The following is a 25,217-nucleotide window of genomic DNA, read 5'->3' on the forward strand; positions in this document are numbered from 1 at the left end:
AAAGTTTCTTTCTGTGTAATGTAAGTATGTATAATATAATACCTATGATTGAGGCTATTCGTAATTAGGTACGTACCTAATTACTTACCGTCCTAGTCCTATTTAAAACAGTTTACAATATACATATACAATGTGCATTGAGGACTGTTTGTATTCGATCATATCATTATACATTATGCTGAGTGCCTTAATGCGATGGAGTGAATATTTTGGATCATCGTGATTTGAATTTGAGAACGACTTCAAGAAATAAGCTGTCTAAGCCTAAATAAGTATCGCAAAGGTCTACAAGTTCTACAACTGACAGAGCCATAAATATGTTTGCAATTTTTTAAAGTTTTTAGAGCCATTTAAATATGATTAAACATTCATTCACGATATCTTCTGTCTCTATATGTATGTATTTACATAAATATAATAACCATTCAGACATGGACGAATTGGTTACCTGCTATTGGGCTTCCAGTCACGTAGCTCATCTGAACTTCAAAATAGTTTCCTGAACTTTGTGAACATATAGAAGCTCAATGGTTATGGAACTTACTTATGAAAACCAACTTTCTTGCACGTTTTCGGATTACTAATAAATAAATAAAAACCCTTCGTTTTCTGAAGACCTATTCAGCTATAAAAAAAATATATTGAACTGGTTTTGAACCTTCAAGTTCACTCATGCCTGAGATGAGCGATAATCACTGACCATGAGCGAAGTCATAGGACTTTAAATTCTTGGAAACTTCACATTTATTTACCTTAGAGATTTCAAAGCAAGTTAGAAATTTAAACGGAGCACTTGTCCACCTCCATACCGTATCCATTTGGTGTTCACGAGTTCAACTTAATTAAAAAGGTGTGTCTTTACATTTCAGGTATAAAGAGTTGAAGACGGAACTGGCGGCAGCGACCACGCAAGGCGAGGAGCTGCTGACGCAGATGAGGAAACCAAATCTAACGTTTATTAGTAATATTATAAGTCATGTGGCCGCTGTTGAGAGGTTGGTATATCGCCATCTAACGTTGAACATGTATTTTGATAGCGCGATTCAGGATTTTCACTCCTTGGAACGGCGTTATCTAACGTTGTACTTGTAAACTAAAAAATGTAAGTTGGGGTCCTTATCTCTGGAAAAATCTTGATAGCGCGATTCAGGATTTTCACTCCTTGGAACAGCGCCATCTAACGTTGAATTTGTTAACTACAGAATTGAAATGCAAGTTGGGGTCATTATCCCAGGAAAAATCTTGATAGCGCGATTCAGGATTTTCACTCACTGTAACAGCGCCATCTAACATTGATTTCATTAACTAAAAAACTTTAATGCTAGTTGAGGTCATTATCTCTGAAAAAATCTTAATAGCGCGATTCAGGATTTTCACTCCTTGGAACAGCGCCATCTAACGTTGAATTTGTTAACTACAGAATTGAAATGCGAGTTGGGGTCATTATCCCAGGAAAAATCTTGATAGCGCGATTCAGGATTTTCACTCATTGGAACAGCGCTATCTAACGTTGATTTCATTAACTAAAAAACTTTAATGCGAGTTGGGGTCATTATCCCAGGAAAAATCTTGATAGCGCGATTCAGGATTTTCACTCCTTGGAACAGCGCCATCTAACATTGAATTTGTTAACTACAGAATTTAAATCCGAGTTGAGGTCATTATCCCAGGAAAAATCTTGATAGCGCGATTCAGGATTTTCACTCATTGGAACAGCGCCATCTAACGTTGATTTCATTAACTAAACAACTTTAATGAGCAAAAATGTTCATAGCGCGATTCAGGATTTTTACTCTCTGTAACAGCGCCATCTAACGTTGAATTCATTAATTAAAGAACTTAAATGCGAGCTGGGGTCATAATCCCTATAAAAATTAGTATAGACCACTAAAATTAACTTTATTTGCAGGTTACTAGTACAACTAGAAGAGACTGAAAAACAATTCGACAATTTTTGGCAAAAACATTCCACAAAATTAAACCACTGGCTACAATTTAGGACATTTTTATTAAATTTTAAACAAATGCAGGTATGTCAACTTTAAATTCTAATTACTTACTGCTAAAATATACCTTCATGCCTTAAAACTATGGAGGTAACGGTCTGAAAGTGAAATGCGATTGAGGTTTCTTATTCCGTTCGCGGTTACGAAAGTCAAACATGGGCGTCTTTGGAGTGCATATGCGATGTGAATCGTCAGTGTCCTTCGCCGGCCGAAATACAAACGCATCCGACGTATTCGATGCCGCTCTGTTCACTACCAAATCTGAAATATCCATGCATTTTTCATGATTGTTACTACTTTCAAAATTATCAACCCGTATGTCTTTTCGCTTCTTGGCCTCCAACTGATAAGTTAATTTCTGAATTTTACGGCTTTTGTCCTCTAAAGAAGCTTTCAGCTCCTCTGCCTGTTTATTTTTCTTTTGGAATTCTGCTTGCAACGACGAAATCTTCCGTTTGCATGTTTCCAATTCGGCTTTTAATTTTTGCACATTTAATGTATTGATTTCTTCCAAACATTTGAGCTTTTCTCTCATATGCTTTGCTAAGCTTTCTTGGTAAAGGGTTTCTTGTTCAACTTGATATGACCAAAATGACATTGCTCTCATAGCTATATCCATGATAGTATCTGGTCGCATACCTGCTAAGACGATTGACTTAAAAGTCTCGCATGGACGTAGATCCGCTTGTATAACATCGAATTTGTCCCTCAGTTCATTGCCGCAAGCTGGACAAGTTAAGGAATTTTCAATATTTCTCTTGAATTCGCTTTTTCCGTGCTCAATACAAAATGCATGCGAACACGTTGTTACCCACGCTTGATTTGTCAATGATTTTCGGCATTTTCTAAAATTACACACAATATCGATCGTCATTTTCAGTAAAATATATAATTTACTTTTATTTCACTTATAAATTAGGTACGTGCCTATCTCACATTTGTAAACAACATTTAATTTGTAGGTTATGATTTTTTTTTAAGCGATCAAATGGCATTTTAGAAAGTTTTTGTGCGACACTTGCCAGTTACATTGGCATAAGAAGGTTCTTTATTGTGCATATTTTACTATTTATTTATTTTCCTTTTCGGTTTTTACCGGTTTTTGAAACTCTTTGTTATGTCATTTTATTTTTTAATTTTATTTACCCTAAGCCCTGTGACGTATTATGCTACAAACTAGCTTTTACCCGCGGCTTCGCCCGCGTAATAAAAGTATTCTTATTGAAACGTTTACAAAAAATAAGATTTTCATTTGGATCCGTAGGTTTCTTTGTAGGTACATCTGTCCGCGATTATTTCGATTAAGGTAAAGCGGGGCAATTCTCGACTGGGGGGCCATTGTAACTGATCTATTTGCTGTACGGTCCGGTTTTGGCTGACTGTACCTTACACATATTACTAATGTTTTTAAAGAAATTCTTGCAATGATTGTAGAATTGTTACACAGCGACCACAGCGTAGGTAGTAGGTACGAATATGTATGTATTTTACCTATATAAATATTTATACTGGGGAAACTTCATACGACCCACATAGCCAGTATCTCGACGCTATGGTCGGTAGGGTAAAAAGTACTTCCTTGCATTATCGCTTACAATTTTTTCCATTTTGCTTATACTTATTGCAAACGTAAACATATAAAAGGCAAGCAAAACAATGATCTTCTTACAGCACATTATTATTACGGATGCAGGATACTCGCCGATGCCTACTTACTAATCCCTTCTGAGCTTCCCACTGAGCCACCTGCATTTTACACTGCCTAGATATCGATTGCCGACCGTTTATTCCGACCCCAATCCCTATTCTTATCCCCGTCCCTATCTCTATCTTTGTCCCCGTCCCTGTCCCGTCCCTGTCCCCGTCCCTGTCCCCGTCCCTCCCCTATCCCTATCCCTATCCCTATCCCTATCCCTATCCCTAACTATCCCTATCCCTATCCCTATCCTACCCTCAATCCCAATCCCTATCCCTATCCCTATCCCTAACCCTATCCCGTTCCCGTCCCTGTCCCTGTCCCTGTCCCTGTCCCTGTCCCTATCCCTATCCCTATCCCGATCCCGATCCCTATCCCTATCCTACCCTCAATCCCAATCCCAATCCCTATCCCTATCCCTATCCCTAACCCTATCCCGTTCCTGTCCCTGTCCCTGTCCCTAACCCTGTCCCTGTCCCTGTCCCTGTCCCTGTCCCTGGCCCTGTCCCTGTCCTTGCCCCTGTCAAATTATCATGCTAGGAGGTGAACTTTGAAAAATCCTTTCTTAGTGCTCCTCTAAGGAACTTCCGTGTCAATTTGAAATCTCTTGAACCAGAAGTAAAGATAAAAACTAAAGCTATACTTATGGCTATTTTGGATATTTAACCCCATTGCACAACAACAGGGGAGAAAATTTCTTTTCCACCTCATTAGATTTTAAAATCGTTGTATTTATCGTGATCAGCGACCCGATAAACCATAAAAACGATACCCATATTGTGTTTTTGACTTTACCCCCTTTGCACCCCTTGAGGGGTCAAATTTTCAAAAAACCTGAAACGTGTATTTAGTCACATGTCTTTAGGAATCCTCCTGTGAAGTTTCGAATAATCAGTCAAACTAATCTTGTTTTCTCATACAAACTTTGAACCCCCATTTCACCCTTTTAAGAGGAGAATTTTGAAAAATCCTTTCTTAGTGCTCCTCTACGCCATGTAAGGAACCTATGTGCCAAATTTGAAATCTCTAGGACCAGCGGTTTCGGCTGTGTATTGATATGTCAATCAGTCAGTCAATATCTTCTTTTATATATTTAAACCCATTGCACCACAAAAGGGGAGAAGGTATTTCACTTCCGCCTCGTTAGATTTTAAAAACGTTGTATTTATCGTGATCAGCGACCCGATAAACCATAAAAACGATACCCATATTGATTTTTTGACTTTATCACCCTTTTAGGGGTTAAATTTTCAAAAAACCTGAAACACGTATTCAGTCATATGTCTTAAGGAATCTTCCTGTGAAGTTTCGAATAAAATAGTCAAACTAATCTTGTGTCCCCATACAAACTTTGAACCCCCATTTGACCCCCTTAGGAGGTGAATTTTGGAAAATCCTTTCTTAGTGCTCCTCTACACTATATAAGAAACCTACGTGCCAAATTTGAAATTTCTAGGACCAGCGGTTTCGGCTGTGCGTTGATATGTCAGTCAGTCAGCTTCTTCTTTTATATATTTAGATTGAGTAAAACATCTTTTAAGCGGTTATTTTGTATTATAGTACCTAAATATTTTATTTGTTGTTTTTTTCAGGCTACTTTAGACAATCACCTGAAGGCAGCATGTGATATGACCGAGGTTGGAGAAACGGCGAGTAGAGTGGAAAGTTTAATTCAAGAGGCTATTGATTTCGAGAAACTTTGCAACTGTGATCTAGATACCGCTGCATCCGTTATAGACGATGGTACGTGAACGTGATTTGCATTAAAGTTTGCCCCGAGTTTGTCTCGTTTCAAAGATAGACAGAGAATTATACTATCTTTGTGTTACGCTAGTAAAATTTGAAGAATTTTCCTGGTTCTTACTGGAAAATATGTAGCGTTCGCTGACTTTTTTTACGTATTGCACACAATACTTTAGGTTTAGGTGTAGCAACTTTAGACAATCCAATAACCCCGTTTATGCAAAATATTTTATCGCATACACATTTTTGGGTGACGTAATTATCTGATTGAAACTACAATTACTACAAATAACATATTTCTGTAAAGAACATCTCGTCGTTTGTTTGAAAATGTTTATATGTACTTGATAAACGGTGTTTCTACAGGAGAGAAGCTGATGCAGGATCCCCTTAGTTCAGTAGACCACATAGAGTCCAAGTGTGAGGAGCTACGACGCACCAGCGCGCTGCTCGCCGACAAGATACAGAAACGGACGCAACTTTTAAATAAGGCCAGGGAACTTATGGATAGGATAGACAAGGTAACATGCTTGTAATATAGAGCTTATGCATCTATAATATGGTACAGAGTTTTAGCAGTTCTTTATTAGTTGAGTATTCATTCAGTTTTGCATAGCCAATATGTAGTCCAACAAAGATAGAGACAAGGGTTGTGTTCTGAGGAATTGTTATACATGATGCCAACGTCCACTTTTCATCATCGCACCGCTTGCCATCGACAGGGCGCTCATCCACACACCTTGCAACCTAAATGGTCGCGTACCGTGCGGTTTCAAAGAAATTTCCTCCCACGGACGCTCCGGCTGTGGAATGAGCTCCCTGCCGAGTTATATCCGATGAACTACAGTATGGGGTTCTTCAAAAAAGTAGTGTACAAGTTTCTAATGGGTCGGCAAGGCGCACCCTTTGAGTTGCAGGCGTCCATAGGTTACGGTGACCGCGCTTCATCAGGCTTACCGTGTACCTGTTTCCCACCGACGTGGTATAAAAAAATGGGAAGGTATGTACAGTTAAGTGCAATAATATGGGTTAATGGGTCCTATTGGTCCCATAGCTCTTAATTCGTCGACATAAGAGTTGAGTTAAATATTTTTCAGCAATTTCATACACCCACCCGCTCACCATAGACAGGGCGCTCATCCACTCTCCTTGCAACCTAAATGGTAGCGCACCGTGCGGCTTCAGAGGAATTTCCGCCCGCGAACGCTCCGGCTGTGGAATGAGCTCCTTGCCGAGGTGTTCATACCGCTTTTTAAATCGGGTGATTCGAGTGATATAACCAATTTCCGTCCCATATCAATACTTCCTGTACTAAGTAAAGTCTTTGAGAAGCTAATGTTAAATGATCTACTGGGACACTTCAACAGACATAGATTACTTACAAGCAAACAGTTCGGTTTCACAAGGGGCCGTTCCACGACCGATGCTGCTTCGGTACTCATTAAACATATATATAATTTTTGGGAAAATTCTTGTGATGCAATTGGCATATTTTGTGATCTTTCAAAAGCCTTTGATTGTGTGGATCATGGAACGCTCATTTTGAAATTAGAACATTATGGTTTGTCTATAAATGCCCTAAACTTTATGTCTTCTTACCTTAGCAATAGAACACAAACAGTAGTTGTTAACAAAACTCGCTCTAGCGGGACTGTAGTCCAATTAGGAGTGCCACAAGGCTCAATTTTAGGTCCATTCCTGTTTTTGGTTTATATAAATGATTTGCCATGTATAGTGAAAAACTTTTGTGAAATAGTACTTTTTGCTGATGATACATCACTGCTTTTTAATGTTGACCGAAAATCTACGGATTACAATGTAATTAATAGCACGTTAGCTGATGTACTGCAGTGGTTTACTGTCAACAATTTACTTCTTAATTCTAAGAAAACCAAATGTATTCGATTTTCTCTGCCGAATGTTAAACCAATCGATACAAAAATACTTTTGAATGATGAATGCTTAGAGATGGTAGATACAACACTGTTTCTTGGTTTAACATTGGACAAAAATCTACAATGGAGTCCTCATATAAAGAAACTAGCAAGCAAATTAAGTTCAGCCGCATACGCCGTTAGGAGAATCAGGCAACTGACTAATGTTGAGACAGCTCGCCTAGTGTATCATAGTTATTTTCACAGTGTAATGTCATACGGTATTCTGGTTTGGGGCAAAGCAGCTGACATACAGACTATCTTTGTATTACAAAAGAGAGCCATTCGTTCTATTTACAACTTAGGAACACGTGAATCAGTAAGAGAACTCTTCAAAGAAATTAATATCTTAACTGTAGCTTCCCAATACATTTATGATAGTATAATTTATGTTGTTAAGAATTTAGACTGTTTCACTAAGAATTCTGATATCCATAATTATAACACTAGAAACAAAAATAAGCTTGCCATAAAGAAGTTTCGTGTCCGTAAAGTACAGAAGTCATTTGTTGGGCAATGCATTCATTTTTATAATAAGTTACCTGACACTGCTTTGAGATTACCCCTCCCAGCTCTTAAGAACTACTTAAAAAAATCATTGATGTTAAAGGCTTATTACAGAGTCGAGGACTATTTGACAGACAAACATGCATGGCCCGAACCAGAAACTACAAAAAACGAATAGCAATTAAAATAATTGTATTATGTATAGAGGACACAGTTCAGATAAGAAAGCACATCAAATATTTTATATTTTATGTTGTGTAGGTAAATTACATATTTAATGATATTGAGATTCATATTATCTTTTTCTTCTATGACAATTTGATATGTTTTCTCTGAAGAAGAACGACGTATTATTAAGCAATAATATAATTTATTGAAATTGATTTCCATAGAGTACCTAGTCTGTTCATATTCTTTGATGAATACTTTTGCATGTTAAATTGTATGTTGTTATTTAATGCATGTTAATTATAAGATGTAATGTTTTGAAAAGAAGTTGCCCGCCGAGTTTCTTGCCGGTCCCATAGTGGATACCCCCCTCCCAACTGAGGGGGGACTGAAATCTTCTCGAGGCTGAGGCGTAGGGTTAGAGCCGGCGTAGCTTTATTTGACGTTCATATGCGCATTGTAATATGCCTACTTGAAAATAAATATTTCATTTTCATTTTCATTTTTTATTCCCGATGAACTACCGGGCCGTATACCTGTTTGCCACCGACATGGTATAAAAAAAAACAAATTTTCATACTTGACTGTACGTACGTGTACGTGTAGGTACGGAATGTAAATGTGGTAATAAATATTTTACATAGTTAATACACACGGATCTTCTTAGCTGTAATACAGATATTGCAACAATTCAAAGTTCCTTAAAGTCGTGAACAGGATATTTAGACATATCAAGTAACGTAACATATCTTTCCCAGGCCAACGACTGGTGCGCGTCCGGCGTCGAGATTCTGGCCGGCGAGGGCGGCCTCATTGCCGTGGACAAACTGTTAGAAGACGCGCAGGGTTTCGGACTAAGTGCACCCGACCTCTTCCGCGAGGCTTTACTACAGTCCGCTACGCAGGAGACCAAAGCGCTAGTCGCACAGGTAAACACATACTAGATGATAGTCTCATACCCATGGATACGGATTGGAAGACGCGCAGGGTTTCGGACTAAGTGCGCCCGACCGCTTCCGCGAGGCTTTACTACAGTCCGCTACGCAAGAGACTAAGGCACTGGTCGCACAGGTAAACACATACTAGATGATAGTCTCATACCCATGGATACGGATTGGAAGACGCGCAGGGTTTCGGACTAAGTGCGCCCGACCGCTTCCGCGAGGCTTTACTACAGTCCGCTACGCAAGAGACTAAGGCGCTGGTCGCACAGGTAAACACATACTAGATGATAGTCTCATACCCATGGATACGGATTGGAAGACGCGCAGGGTTTCGGACTAAGTGCGCCCGACCGCTTCCGCGAGGCTTTACTACAGTCCACTACTCAGGAGACCAACGCGCTGGTACTACGCTTAAGATTTACAAACTTGAAGTTACTCATAAAATTTTGCCAATGTTCTCGTTTCGAGAGAAACGTTGCCTAACGTTGATCAAAATTGAATGTATATGCCGCCAAGTTATTTATGCTTTTGCTTCTTAGCAATAATTAACAATTACCAAGACGACGCAGGGTTGGACAGTTCAATTTTACAACATGCTCATAACAAAAATCAAAACTTCTACACTATTTTAAATGTTGCTCACGAACCTTCATATCATAGGTAATACCTTCCGAATACCACTTTATACCGGTCTTTTCCGCAGGTGGCCCAAAGAGTAGAAGATGTCTGGCTCATGGCTACAGTGAAGCGAGCGACCCTCCAGCGTGCGGCGGCTAAGCCCGCGCGACCCGTGCAGTCTGTGCCACCGACCACTGTGCCAGCTGTCAACACACAGGTAGGATTTCAATCCCTAGGTACAGCGTGAAATATGTTTGGATGACTACTCACATAGTAAAGTAGCCTTCAGCGTCCTGCAGCTCCGTTCCATTTTTCCGGCTGTCAACTCACAGGTAGGACTAGTTTTAAAGCGTTTTCACAGTACATATTAGGGTGGAGCGAAAAAACACTTTTCTGGAAGTAGCAAACCTAATAGTTATCAATCAATGCCCCTTAGTCTATGAAGCCTTTGTGCAAATTTTCAGCTTTTTAAATCAACATCTTCTGCCTCCGCATTAGGTTTGAAATTTTGAAAATCTCATACAAACCTGAAAATTCAACTTAGATAAAAAATGTTTTTCGGCAGTATTATGTTCAGTATACATTATTGATACATATTATTACAAGAAACTACCAAAAATTGCGAAAATAGCGTTAAAAATCGCCAATTTTGGCGAATGTACTGAAACTAGACAAACTTTGGCGATTCTTGACGCTATTTTCGCAACTTTTTGTAGTTTCTCATAATGATATGTATCAATAACATATACTAAACATAATACTGTCGATTTTTTTTTTAAATCTGAAAGTTGAATTTTTAGGTTTGTATGAGATTTTCAAAATTTCAACCCTAATGCGGAGGCAGAAGAAAAATGAAAATGAAAATGAAATATTTATTTTTCAAGTAGGCATATTACAATGCGCATATGAACGTCAAATAAAGCTACGCCGGCTCTAACCCTACGCCTCAGCCTCGAGAAGATTTCAGTCCCCCCTCAGTTGGGAGGGGGGTATCCACTATGGGACCGGCAAGAAACTCGGCGGGCAACTTCTTTTCAAAACATTACATCTTATAATTAACATGCATTAAATAACAACATACAATTTAACATGCAAAAGTATTCATCAAAGAATATGAACAGACTAGGTACTCTATGGAAATCAATTTCAATAAATTATATTATTGCTTAATAATACCCCAAGTAACAATTTCTGGTCCTATAGTGGTCGAGAGCACCAAATTAAATCACATTAAATAGTCCTATAAATAGTCTATATTGGTACTGTAGAGCCGATTTGGCGCAATTATGCAGCCATTTAATGATATAATAGGGCTATAGCAGTATCATCCGTGACGTTTAAGGTCTATAATGGTGATGTGATGATGACTATTGTGCTAATTTGTTGACATAGAGGACACAGTAACGCTATTATAGTATCAATTTATGCTATAGTAGCATTTGAGATTCCGTTATACAGGTTTTTTGTTCTGTAATAGCAGTTGCCGTCCCTTTTAATGCGAATGAATGAAATTTCTAAAATAATTTAATGTGTGTAATATTTAACAAAAACTGTTCTAAACGAGGAACTTTATGAAAAGTGGCGTGTGAACTTGTGAAGTTTAGTGTCAATCAAAATAATTTGGATTTCGTATAATTCCATCATTACTGCAAAAAGGTATGCGATGGAAATTTTACCGTTAAAAGAATATTAGTTTAATGGAGTATTTTAAGTGCGCCCTCGATTTATACCTGTTTTGAATAAAATAAATAAATATAATTTAATACAATAAAATTATTGGCACCATAGTTTCTACTATGGATCCAAGAAGTAAAACATACGCTTTTATAGTTCGACTATGTCACTTATCATACGCATTCACTGCCATAAGCCCGCCATTGTGGATTCAATTAGGGTTGCATGAGACTTTAACTATGATCCAGTTTAACTTATAAGTTCTTTATATAGAAAACAATACTTGTTTTCAATGTTTTACTATAGAAAGATCTTCTAAACAGTTTTTTTTTTATAAAACATATAGTAAACTCAGCTATAACGCTATTGTGTTTTAAAAGAGATACCGAAACCATTATTCCACAGTTCTGTGATATAAAAGAGTAATTGTGACGTATACGGCGATGAGATATAAAAGGCATTAGAAAACGACTATTAACGCTTTTCAAAGCTATATAAACGTATCCTGAAAACTTCATTATACAGCAAAATAGCTCTATAATGGTATTCATATCACTACTACAGTGTTAAATACTGTAGCAGTGTTTTCCAAAGCCACTATATCCCAAAATAGTGGTATAGTTAGGTTTTAATTTCTGTTAAAATACGACTACTAAAAATACTATAAGCGGCTTGTTGGGAACCTTAATAGCGCAAATTGATAGCATAACAGTGATTCCTAACACTATTATACAATAATATTGTTCTTTAGTAGGTTATTTGATCCTGTTATAGACCAGGCCTATAGCGGCTGTATAAAATGGTGATATAAACGTTTACATCACTTCCTAATAGCACCTTTTAGCTGTATAACACAACAACTATAGCGGCTTGTCGGGAACCTTAATAGCGTAAATTGATTGCATAACAGTCATTTCTAACACCATTATATAATAATATTGTTCTATAGTAGTCATATTTGATCCTGTTATACACCAGGCTTATAGCGGCTCTATAAAATGGTGATATAAACGTTTACATCACTTCCTAATAACACCTTTTAGCTGTATAACGCAACAACTATAGCGGCTTGTCGGGAACCTTAATAGCGCAAATTGATTGCATAACAGTGATTTATAACACCATTATATAATAATATTGTTCTATAGTAGTCATATTTGATCCTGTTATAGACCAGGCCTATAGCGGCTCTATAAAATGGTGATATAAACGTTTACATCACTTCCTAATAACACCTTTTAGCTGTATAACGCAACAACTATAGCGGCTTGTCGGGAACCTTAATAGCGCAAATTGATTGCATAGCAGTGATTCCTAACACTATTATACAATAATATAGATCTATAGTAGTCATATTTGATCCTGTTATAGACCAGGCCTATAGAGGCTCTATAAAATGGTGATATAAACGTTTACATCACTTCCTAATAACACCTTTTAGCGGTATAAGCTTATAGAGCTAAAAGGTGTTACTGGAGGCTTTTATATGACAAGCGGTCACGCCGAAAACCTTTATACGACATCTATAGTAGCTTTTGGCGTCGAAAACCAAAATTATAGCACTAAAATGTTACTTGCGTCGTTCTTCTTCAGAGAAAACATATCAAATTGTCATAGAAGAAAAAGATAATATGAATCTCAATATCATTAAATATGTAATTTACCTACACAACATAAAATATAAAATATTTGATGTGCTTTCTTATCTGAACTGTGTCCTCTATACATAATACAATTATTTTAATTGCTATTCGTTTTTTGTAGTTTCTGGTTCGGGCCATGCATGTTTGTCTGTCAAATAGTCCTCGACTCTGTAATAAGCCTTTAACATCAATGATTTTTTTAAGTAGTTCTTAAGAGCTGGGAGGGGTAATCTCAAAGCAGTGTCAGGTAACTTATTATAAAAATGAATGCATTGCCCAACAAATGACTTCTGTACTTTACGGACACGAAACTTCTTTATGGCAAGCTTATTTTTGTTTCTAGTGTTATAATTATGGATATCAGAATTCTTAGTGAAACAGTCTAAATTCTTAACAACATAAATTATACTATCATAAATGTATTGGGAAGCTACAGTTAAGATATTAATTTCTTTGAAGAGTTCTCTTACTGATTCACGTGTTCCTAAGTTGTAAATAGAACGAATGGCTCTCTTTTGTAATACAAAGATAGTCTGTATGTCAGCTGCTTTGCCCCAAACCAGAATACCGTATGACATTACACTGTGAAAATAACTATGATACACTAGGCGAGCTGTCTCAACATTAGTCAGTTGCCTGATTCTCCTAACGGCGTATGCGGCTGAACTTAATTTGCTTGCTAGTTTCTTTATATGAGGACTCCATTGTAGATTTTTGTCCAATGTTAAACCAAGAAACAGTGTTGTATCTACCATCTCTAAGCATTCATCATTCAAAAGTATTTTTGTATCGATTGGTTTAACATTCGGCAGAGAAAATCGAATACATTTGGTTTTCTTAGAATTAAGAAGTAAATTGTTGACAGTAAACCACTGCAGTACATCAGCTAACGTGCTATTAATTACATTGTAATCCGTAGATTTTCGGTCAACATTAAAAAGCAGTGATGTATCATCAGCAAAAAGTACTATTTCACAAAAGTTTTTCACTATACATGGCAAATCATTTATATAAACCAAAAACAGGAATGGACCTAAAATTGAGCCTTGTGGCACTCCTAATTGGACTAAGAAGAGGAGAGAAGATGTTGATTTAAAAAGCTGAAAATTTGCACAAAGGCTTCATAGACTAAGGGGCACTGATTGATAACTATTAGGTTTGCTAATTCCAGAAAAGTGTTTTTTCGCTCTACCCTAGTACATATCCGATTGGATATCGGATGTAGGAAGGATGTCAAAGATGTTAACAAGGATCGTCCTACCGACTGCGCCATGTAGTATTTTAGTAAAAGTCCCTTTGGAGGAACACGATGTATTTATTAGGTATCATCATCCTCCTTGCGTTGTCCCGGCATTTGCCACGGCTCATGGGAGCCTGGGGTCCGCTTTGACAACTAATCCCAAGATTTGGCGTAGGCACTAGTTTTTACGAAAGCGACTGCCATCTGACCTTCTAACCCGAAGGGTAACTAGGCGTTATTGGAATTACTCCGGTTTCCTCACGATGTTTTCCTTCACCGAAAAACGACTGGTATATTATTTAGTTATTAATTAATTTTACAAATTTCGTGCAGCTTAGAGCAAAGAGGGTGTGGACTCGATAACATTTTACATATTTTTTTAATGTGCGTTCGGAAGCTAGTCGCCCTATCACAGATAATATAATACACGTACTTACACGTATCGCCAGGTAGGAAAACGTTATATTACTTCCTACCACTGTTACCTATACTACTATAATTAAGATTTTTTTGAATTTCGGTGGTAAGAAGTACATTCCAGTTCATAAATATGTGTACATTTTTCACCTTATTGCGTAGAGTTAAGGTGAAGAAATGAACACATATTTATGAACTCGACTATACCTATTCATTTTAATTTTCATATGGACAAAGTATTAAAGTAGTTTAGGGCTGAGTTTGTGTGCAGCAGAGCTTCTAATCTTCTAGCTTAACTTCATTTGTGACAGTACCAGTGTGTCTGTTTGTTTGTCCATCTTTCACGGCAAAACGGAGCAACGGATTGACGTGATTTTTTAAGTTGAGATAGTTGAAGGGTTAGAGAGTGACTTAGGCTGAGAGTGAGTTAGAGAGTGACTTTTTGTCTCTTTCTAACGCGAGCGAAGCTGCGGGCAAAAGCTAGTCGTCTATAAGCAGATAGGGAAAACTATTGTTCACATAAATAATTACTTGGTACGCCATTATTAGCGGCCTAATGAATAGCGCCGCAAATCTATAATACCCGTGACTCTATTCAACTCATCCACTAATTCCAGGTTTCGCATTCAGTAATTCATCTGATTAAGATTTTAATAGCAGATATAAACTTCCGTGTATCGGCTACTGTGGTATCGTGACCGTATGACATAATATCACATTATTACACGGGGCAGTTTCACAACAATAGCTCCGGGTTCGAAGTCACTGTGCGCAAAAACTCTGTGATGAACTCGCATATTATACGACATAACGCGTGACAAGGAACTCATAACGGATATTGGGACATCAGCAGTGCACGGGAATAAATTGGGGCGGTGTATACTTTGATGTTTTATACTCTTACTTTCCTTCCGCAAACGCTTCGGTTATAAATAGAATAAACTTCCTGCTGGGGAATTTATCTAGTCTAGTGACTACAATGTATATATCGTCACTACTTTTAAAAAAACTTGTATCTTCGTCTGTCAATGAAAATAAAATTGTAGTAAGTATGTATGGAATGCATATAGACTTACTGCGTTTTTACTTTGAGGAGCAGCGTGAGATACAATAATTTTTCAAAGTAGTGACGATATATATGTATAGGTCTCACGAACCTTCTAAAGGATGTGTTTAAGCACAACTACGTTTATGTCATAAATATCAACTTTTACCTTTACCATGGCGTCAATGCTATCCTGCAAAAAAAATAGTTCGTGGTTGCGTGGCCGACAGACCCACAAAAAGTAGACTGACTATTTCATATACATTATCGAGTTTAATATTATTCATACATATCAGAATTTTGATTGGCGTTTTCTATTAACGACGTCAACTAAGCCAAGTGGTTTTACTGTTTAGTTTAACAGGTTCATGATTATAAATACTCTATCCGTTGACATGCTACTTATCAACTTTTGTCCCTATAACGTCAGTCATAAAAACTTTATCGCAGATCTAACCGGCGGCATATTTCCATGTGTATGAGGGCTAGATCTTGTGTGACAGCTTTCTGCCGTTTTATTGGTATGCAAGGGGCAAGTACGATGACGCGACTCGCATACTAGTTAAGCGCTGTAATTTGGTGAGGTTGAAAGTTGTCAATGTCTGTGCAAGTGATTCTGGGTATCTATTCATATTTAGTACGTGTTTATGTAGCAAGGATATGAGCTGGCACATTTGCGTTGCAACGCTTTTATTCCTGCTCAATGAGGGTTGTTTAGGGTCGTCGTACTCGTTGTTTAACACACTTGCAAAATTACCCAATCACTACATGTGTACTTACACTACTTATTTGTAGAACCATAAGTGTCATAGTTTCAGCTCTCGTAGAATAACATATTATTGCAACTGTAACTCGTATATATTTCTATCGCGTGACGCAGCATGAAAAACTGTAGACCCTTAAAAAAAACCGAATCAGCCGTTCTCGAAAAATCGGGAAAAACACACGAAATATCCTTACAATTGAAAAATATCCCTTTATGAAATTGTGTAAAAGGGATAATGATGACCAAGAATAACCTAACAAGTTACCCAAAGCCTCCGTAGAGGCTCTTCAGAGCCCGCCGTGTCACTGAATAAAGCCCAAAATAACTTCATTTGTGTTATTTATTGTCCCTACTTCGTTTGTTTGTGACCGGTCACGGGGTTTTTGAAATAAATTCGGAATTCGATGTTTTCGAGTTACATTCACCGTTCATTAGCGTATAATAATGTCACAAGTCATTATTTTTTACCATATTAAACAAGAAAAAATTCTGCCGGTTCTTACTTACTTCTTATCCAAAATACAAACAAGTTATTATTTAGTTAGATTTGTCAGTTGCTCTGTGATGGAAAATATTGCGAATAATCCAGCACTGCGCTCACCTGCGATGTAATACTTAGATATATTGATTTAAACTTACACGATCTTCAATCGTATTTTACGCGATTAAATTTCGTTTTAAATACCTACTTAGATGTCTATGAAGTTCGTGTGTGTTGTTGAACTTGTGAAGTGGCGTGATAGTATATTTTATGTTATTTAAACCAATAACCTTTTAAATTAATGTTTATGGGAATATATTTTCTGTACAAGAGTATCTAACAAAGTGTTGACCCATTTCCTGATACAGTTTAATTGAATTTGCAACAATGTAACACGCATGTTATTTAAACCACGACCAACTCAATGAACACAAGTATAAACAACTCTTGAAATGAGCTATTCACTTGTCAAGGACTTTGTCAAAGTCAAAATTAGTTACAGTGATCAACAAAAGAAAGCATAGAACCAGTCATCGGTCAAAAGAATACGTACACTACGTAGCTCGTAGAGTCTAGGTATTAACTATAGATACAGACAACGTGCCAAAAGTATGTATACACACGAATTAAAATGCTTTTAATTTAAGGTCGTGTATATATCTTTTTGGCACTTTAGCCGCATCTATATTTATTACCTTGACTACATTCACAGGCTTATGAACTAGCCACGTCTCCCGTGTAATATAAACGCAAAAAGGTTATAATCTGTTAGAAAGCCGAGGTCGTATACGCGGAGTCAACGCAACTTTCTTCCTATTCTGGTTGTGCTTTACCTTGCTTTGTAATAGTTTGCATACCTACACGTTATTATAGTTACGACATATAACATATAGCAACATAATACCACGCACTGTGACACTTTCTATTGATATTTAGGGCTGCGTGGCCCTTAACTGCGTGGTGTATGATTGATTGTATTGTTATTGGGTCTCTAGCTTTCATCACGTACGCTGTTGTTATCTGATACACGTAGGTAAACATTAGAATGAAGTTATTGTTAACTGCTGACATATAAAGGGAACTTTGCGTGAAAGTGTTTGGCGTTGTTATTGGTATTAGTCGTATAAGCCAGATGGGATTGATTGGACCCAATGTTTGACTCCTTAAAATTAATAAAGAGCCTAAACAAAAAAAACCATAATGATTTACTGCCTAATATAAAAATAATATTGTATACCATCTTATTTTGTTTAAATTTATAATCGCTCTACGGTTTTAAAGGGAGGAAGCAAAGATCGAAAACAAAACGAACAAGAAAGCGGTCGTATGTCATGTAAGAGAGTAACCCAAAAAGCTAATCTGATGGTTTGGAAAGCAGTGAAATAAAACACTACATCACACGATAACACGAGCACGCAATATAATTGTCCAAAATAGCGGAAAATTGAAATAAAGGCCTAATGGTGGCTGCAGAGGCAATTTCCCGGTTCCATTTCCTTGGGTATCGGAAATGTTTTGACCGCGGACGGCTTTTGACCGCGATCGATGTTTGCGAATTGACCTTTTTTATCTAATTTGTTTTGGGTTATTGGGTATTCGCCATTTTTCGGATGCATAAAATATAAACTCAATAACATTAACTTAACATATACCTCTAGTCGAGTTCATACTTATTTGTACAAAAGTGTCGGACACTGGGTAGGTACCTGTTCCTGTTCATAATAAAGTACCTAAACCTACTCAATAAAATATGCATATGCAACTAAGTAAAATTGCGTTGTACTTATTCTATTTCGGCCATCATTATCTGTTGCACATGTTACTGTAGCCACCTGCACCTGCTCAAATAAAATCTCAGTAAATTGTCTAGTAACAAAAATTGGGTAGCTAAATAATATTGATATAACATTAATCAAAATAAAATAAACAAATATTCTACGAAACGCATCGTGAACAGGAAACGGTCCAATCTAGGTCCAGTAAATAAAAAGATAAGCTCTCTTAGAATTTGATCCATTTATTTTCCCAATTCGGTCTGATATTTCAAACGTTTAGCACGAATTCGGCGGCCGCGTAAAAGGATCTGAGTTAAATAAGAATTTAGCACAGCAGCTGTACTTGATATCAGGTTACTGTTTACTGTATGTTTATCGGTGGCATCGATTTGATTGCATAAATGAAAGTTTAAACTGACTTCCAGTTTTAAAAACATATTTATTATAGGTTATTTTACTTATTTTTGTAATTTGTTTATTTCGTGCTTCAATATTATTTTATTAAAAACCACAAGACTTACCATCAGTAAGCTGCCTACCTACAAGCATTTCTCACAGATACCAGTGGCATTTCCTACGCTGAATATGATTATCGCCCACCTTACTATTGCAAAATGTTGCACCAGGAAGTTTTTTTCAAAGTCAAACTTCCTTTTACTTTCAACAAAATGAATGCATCCACCTACGAAATATATAATAAGTGGTGAATGGACAAATTGTTCCATACACTTACTTAGCTACTATAATATTGTGGGATTCTATTTGACTCCACAGGGACTCGACATGTGTTGCTAACATACATCAATTCAATTTCCATATCACTTGGTAGCCACGTCTGACATGTCATTTGCCCAAGTCAAATAGGCCTCCTAGACCAGTACCATGTCATTAACAATAGTGGATCATTTCTGCATACCAGGGCCGTGGGAGTGGTGCAATTACGTAGGGCTCTAAGGTCAACTGCGTTTGAGGTCGGACGAGTTTACACACCCAGCCGGCGTATTATGATTCCAATTTTATCATTTATCCACGTGGATAAAGCATCCGTCACGCTTTGGTAAGTATGTCAGTGTGAGAGTGACAGATGTCTTATCCACGTGGACAAGTGATAAAATTGGAAGCATGATACGCCGGCAGATCTTTGTACGAGTACCTGCATACTTGGATTGGATTGAAGCTTATTCAGTTTCACCGCGGATTCTTTGTTTATGGAGGAGGTTGGCAATGTTGGCATCTTAAATAGATGTTTAGATGACAAGACTTTTCCCTAGCTTTCGATATTCAATACACGTCATATATTAAATATGTAGGTATAATCATAATCGTGGAGGCAATACCTAAACCAATTTGGAGTCTGTGCGGAAAGAAAGAGTCGAACGATGTAGGTAGGGTAAACTCGCCTCATTCGGTGACACGCCTAATTCAGTGTAACAACCAAAAATCGTGTTTCGGAATAGTGCTTCAAAGCTTGTATCACCGAATTAGGCGTGTCACCGAATGAGGCGAGTTTACCCTATCTATAGGGCCCCAGACGTTCCACGACTCGTCGCTTTCCGTACAGACTCTTAATATAAGTACATATCTATAATAATTATATTTTTAGTATTTCCTACGCTTTAATATCTAATTAAATTAATTAAGACGCTCTTGTATAGTATGCTTGCATGTAATAATTTAATAAAGCGATCATATAAATTTCGCTATACAAGTCGCTTTCACACCACAATAAACAATAAAGAATTACGTGTGAAATACATAATTGAAAACGATGCCAATTATAAATGCCAATACATTTAATTATATGATACAAATACATATATATGTGAGTTAAATACTGTGCATTTTATATGGGATCAGGCAACTTATTGTATTTTAAAATGATGCGTTAATGTTATCATTAAACGAAAATGGTATCAATTTATGTCCTCTTCACGATCACAAGTTGAAAGAAAGTAGTCATAAAATATCGCGTATGCACTCCTTGGAATGAAACACATTGTTACTAGTCGCACCTATACAATACAATAGTTTATGTAGGTATGGAATCACTTATGAGTTGGTATTAAATATAATTTTGTAGTCGTCAATCGTAGGCTCTTTCATATTCAATTAGTATGCTAGCCCTATTTAGTTGTATACGTCTACAACTAACGGGTGTAGCACACTAGTTGGAGAAACTTTATCGCATCGCACGCACCCTATCGCACAGGGACGCACCTTATCGCACTTACAAATAGTGCGAAAAGGACGGCCTAACGTTATATCGTTTACCACGTGACCATGCTTGCCTGCTAGGCTTGCTTAACTTAACCCATTCGCTGACACTACGTCGACAGCCGAACATACCCGTATACAGAAAGGACATCCGTTTAAGTATTTTCAGTGACAGTACGTCGACTGGAGCACTGTCAGCGAAAGAGTTAATATATTATGACTACATTCGGTGTCAAAATTAAAAACTGTCGGAGTCAACAATCACTGTTCCTGTCGGTGAGTAAGGCTGCCAGAGCTCAACGAGGGTGCGGTGTGCTGATGACGGGAGGACTTACGGAACTAACTTGTTCCGTTTATTGTCCTTTGAGTCGTCGGCAACCCGAACCCTCCTTGGAACTTGTACACTCCTTTTTGCTGTGTACTTAACACAGCAAAAGGGAATGTACAAGTTTCTAATGGGGTGGCAACGCGCATGTGACACTGTTTGAGTTGCAGGCGTCCATAGGTTACGGTGACCGCTTTACATCAGGCGGGCCGTATACTTGTTTGCCACCGACGTAGTATTAAAAAAAAAAAACTGTGCTATAGCAGTGGGCTGTTATAAGTTAGAACGTTCGCGCTTTACTTCTACAGGACCACCAGCACCATTCAACTTTTCAGAGCATCACCTCCGTCGGCCTTTGATAGCCTCGGTTCCTATTTGACCATATAAAATATAAAATACGGTATCAGGGAACATTTTAATGTTTAAAGACTAAAGCAACAACCGTTACAATACTTACAATAGACTGGCATATAACAAACTCAGTGGTGCGTGGTTTGTCTTCTTCCGAAATTTTCGCTTAATAAAAACATGCTTATGGAGTGCTAGAAAGGTACCTAGCCTACGCGCCTTATATTTCGAGTATAATAAATGCCGGCCAGATATTGACAATGATAGTGTTCAGTGAAAGTCTCTCGTAACTATTATGACAGGCATGGGCCGCGCAATATCCGTGACCGTATTCGTGATCCGATTAATTGTACGTCTATAGACGTCCATATATTATAAGTGTGTAATTTGTCGTTAATACCTGAGTAATGTGTGCGTTTCGGTTTCGAACGCGGCGAATCCGACCGCACGACGAGTTTATTTCTTACTATCATCATAGAGGAATAAGTAAGGAAGAGTTGTAACTCCATCCATACATCAGTAAATGCGGGTTATTTGTTTAGGCATAGTTAAGTGACATCTAGCGACAATCACGCGTCAACTAGCGTCAATTATCAGGACCTTACTAGGAGGCCCTTCGGGTTCGAAGGTCAGATGGCAGTCGCTTTCGTAAAACTAGTTCTTACGCCAAATTTTGGGATTAGTCGTCAAAGCGGACCCCAGGCGCCCATGAGCCGTGGCAAATGCCGGGATAACGCAAGGAGGATAAGGATGATTTAATGCTGTGATAGGTACTTGAACATACTGTTAGACATAGTATATTAGTGTAGGTACTGAAAACCTCTATTAATTTTTTTAACCCCCGACGCAAAAACAATGGGGTGTTACCGTGTTATAAGTTTGACGTGTCTGTCTGTCTGTCTATCTGTCTGTCTGTCTGTCTGTTTGTCTGTCTGTCTGTCTGTGTGTGTGTCTGTCTGTGGCATCGTAGCTCCCGAACGGATGAACCGATTTTGATTTAGTTTTTTTTTGTCTGAAAGCTGAGTTAGTCGGGAGTGTTCTTAGTCATGTTTCATGAAAATCGGTCCACTATGTCACGGTCGGGGGTTTTTTCAAAATTTTTACTAAGTATGTACTCATAATAATTAATATAAAACTTGTGATCGATTAGATCCTTTGTCATGAGATTTAACTATCGTCGTATAGAAAGTATTTCAATAAACCTTTTCACCATTGAACAAACCATGAGTCATTATTCAGTAATTCACTATTGTGTTGTTACTTAATAAACCTTTTATAAAAGTAAAGCAGCTTAGCAAGAAGCACTACGCTGCCAATTAAATGGAAACGAACAAATCACCGACACTTTTTGTATTGACCTTTGTCATTGCTATTGTATTAGTTGTACAATGAAGTATATTCCATCATTTACAGTACCCGTACCACAAGTTTGACTGACATTCCATAACGATGTCAGTACAACTAGGTACCAAGTGAGACTGAGTTCGTCCAAACTCATGGTGTTTAAGGATCTCACTCCGTGTCAACTCTGTCAAATTACGGGCATTATGAAGAGTGATGTTAGTAATAACAGATATTAATCGATTATTCGTGGTCCGGACTTATCAACCACGTTGTGCAATCGCTAATCGGTCCAATTGAATGTTCTATATGAGAAGTTCATGACCCCTAATACCCCTATAAGGTTTTTTGAGTATCATCTTGCTTTTGCATATTCTATTTAGTTTACGGCTTGGAATAGTCGGGATCGGGATCATATTTATTACAGATAGTAAAAGTGTCGCAAAAGGAATGAAAGGCTCTACTTCAGAAGTAACTGCTTGCGATTGAAATGACTGTAAGCCTTGGGTAAATACAAAATTTTGCCATTTACAAATACATATGTCATCTAATGGAAACTTAAGTATATTCCTACAAAGTCATGAACCTAGCTATGGTTGAAAAACTTGAAGATGCACCTATGTTTCGTCATATGTCGCAATATGTTTAACGGATGCCATCCGATATTCTCGCCCAAATAAGGAGAGACCTCATGCGAAATGAGGTTTCGTAAGAGGTATGTTATAAGTTGGATTAATTGGACACCATATTGATCTGAGGTAGCATTTATAAGGCGCTCAGCCGACAAGACAGTTACGCGTAGTATGCTGGCAAAAAATAAGTCCAGCATATTTTTGAAAAACGCCTATTTGTATAAGATAAGAGACAGTGTCTCTGGTACATGTACTATCAGCTACAAAAGTGCATGGAGACATTATGAATGAATTCATTGATGTACATACTAAAGTGTATTACGGATTTTTTATTAGGGTCTAACTACGGCAGCAACGTATGATTCCACCTGAAAGGGCGCTGCGTAAAGTTTTCCTAAGGAAAGTTTCAAGTGAAATAAGGTTTCATACTATAAATTGCATGTGTCTCACATCACAGGTCCTTAATCGGATCTAACGAATTGTAAAACGAAACCTCTAATGTTGTATACATATAAAAAAATCTATCTAACTTGGTTGCATTTATGAAAGTTTGCTTTCCCCTGTCATCATGCAATAAACAAGAATCATAGTTGTTTATTACTCGTAAGCTTAACTCCAAACAAAGCTGGGCAACGTGGTCTCGTTTTTGTTACTTGTCGTTTCATGCGTTACTTTAGCACTGTTTTTTATAACGTGACAGCTATGGTGAAACCTGATAGATACGTCCATCTTAGCTCTACTAGTCCCAAATGTCCCAATATACTGATGTTTTCGTTCAAGGAGCACGATAAGTGCCTGTATCTATTACGTCATTAGGGACAATCGCGATTAATTTCACTTTATTAATTAAGGGGCGAAGGTGAGGGGCATAGGTCAATGAAATATAATAGAGGCCATATCTATTAAATTGGTAAAGTTACATATCACAACAGCAGGGTTAGCACATGATTGCAGCGAGAGTATGTCGCCGCGAGATAGACTACCCGTCCTTATGTCATTGATACAGTTAGAAGAAGACGTGTAATCTATCTCGCGGCGACATACTCTCGCGGTAATCATGTGCTAGGCCTACAGTAATGGTCATAAAGAATGCTTAAGTTGTCAAACTTAAATAATCATTATTCCGTGTTTTGTCTGTGATTTATTTTAAAACTTTTGCAACAAATGTTGCACGGTTGGTCCTGCCGTGATACCTAGTGTTTGTTATTATATAAAAGATATATTATTAAAAAAATGTCTATCTAAGTAATTAGGTATTGGTCGTAGACGCAAGCGAAGTAATAAAACTAATAAACGACCTAAATACAATTTGTACCTAACAACCCTATACTTTAAGTGATTTACCTAATAGTCAGTTATTCCTTTTGTTTGCTCTTGATACTTGACCTTAGAGCCGCTCTTTTCATATTGAATAAAGTACAAAGTTTATTTTTATAGTTGACTATTATCGCACGTTTTAAATATGGTAATTATAGGCGTGCAGAATACTGGCCAAGCCTAGGAACAGTAGCTTCCCGCTCAAAGGAATGCTGGCATCAAGGCGAAGTGACGGGGCTGGACGTAGACTCAACTAATATTACGTAGGCGTATCTCACCATCAATCATTGATAAACGTTATTACGTGTTATTCGTGGTAGATTATGAATATTCTGGCTTATTAAAAGGTAATTCAGTAGTTACAAGTAGCGGAGAGCTGAGTC

General features: G+C 37.6%; 1 protein-coding gene across 8 annotated transcripts in view; it reads left to right on the top strand.

Moving 5' to 3' along the window:
• Positions 1-25,217, top strand: part of LOC125225514 (guanine nucleotide exchange factor DBS-like) — a 180,343-nt gene that overhangs the window by 97,864 nt on the left and 57,262 nt on the right. For all 8 annotated transcript variants that reach the window (XR_007176992.1, XM_048129269.1, XM_048129263.1 and 5 more), the window contains exons 6-11: positions 870-995; positions 1,910-2,030; positions 5,295-5,445; positions 5,812-5,966; positions 8,813-8,983; positions 9,702-9,833. Coding sequence is in view for 7 of the 8 variants with exons in the window: in XM_048129269.1 (XP_047985226.1) it covers positions 870-995; positions 1,910-2,030; positions 5,295-5,445; positions 5,812-5,966; positions 8,813-8,983; positions 9,702-9,833 (856 nt within the window). In the remaining variant the exon portion in view is untranslated. The remainder of the gene's footprint in view (positions 1-869; positions 996-1,909; positions 2,031-5,294; positions 5,446-5,811; positions 5,967-8,812; positions 8,984-9,701; positions 9,834-25,217) is intronic.

Source organism: Leguminivora glycinivorella, chromosome 4, assembly GCF_023078275.1.
Source record: "Leguminivora glycinivorella isolate SPB_JAAS2020 chromosome 4, LegGlyc_1.1, whole genome shotgun sequence".
Classification (NCBI taxonomy): domain Eukaryota; kingdom Metazoa; phylum Arthropoda; class Insecta; order Lepidoptera; family Tortricidae; genus Leguminivora; species Leguminivora glycinivorella.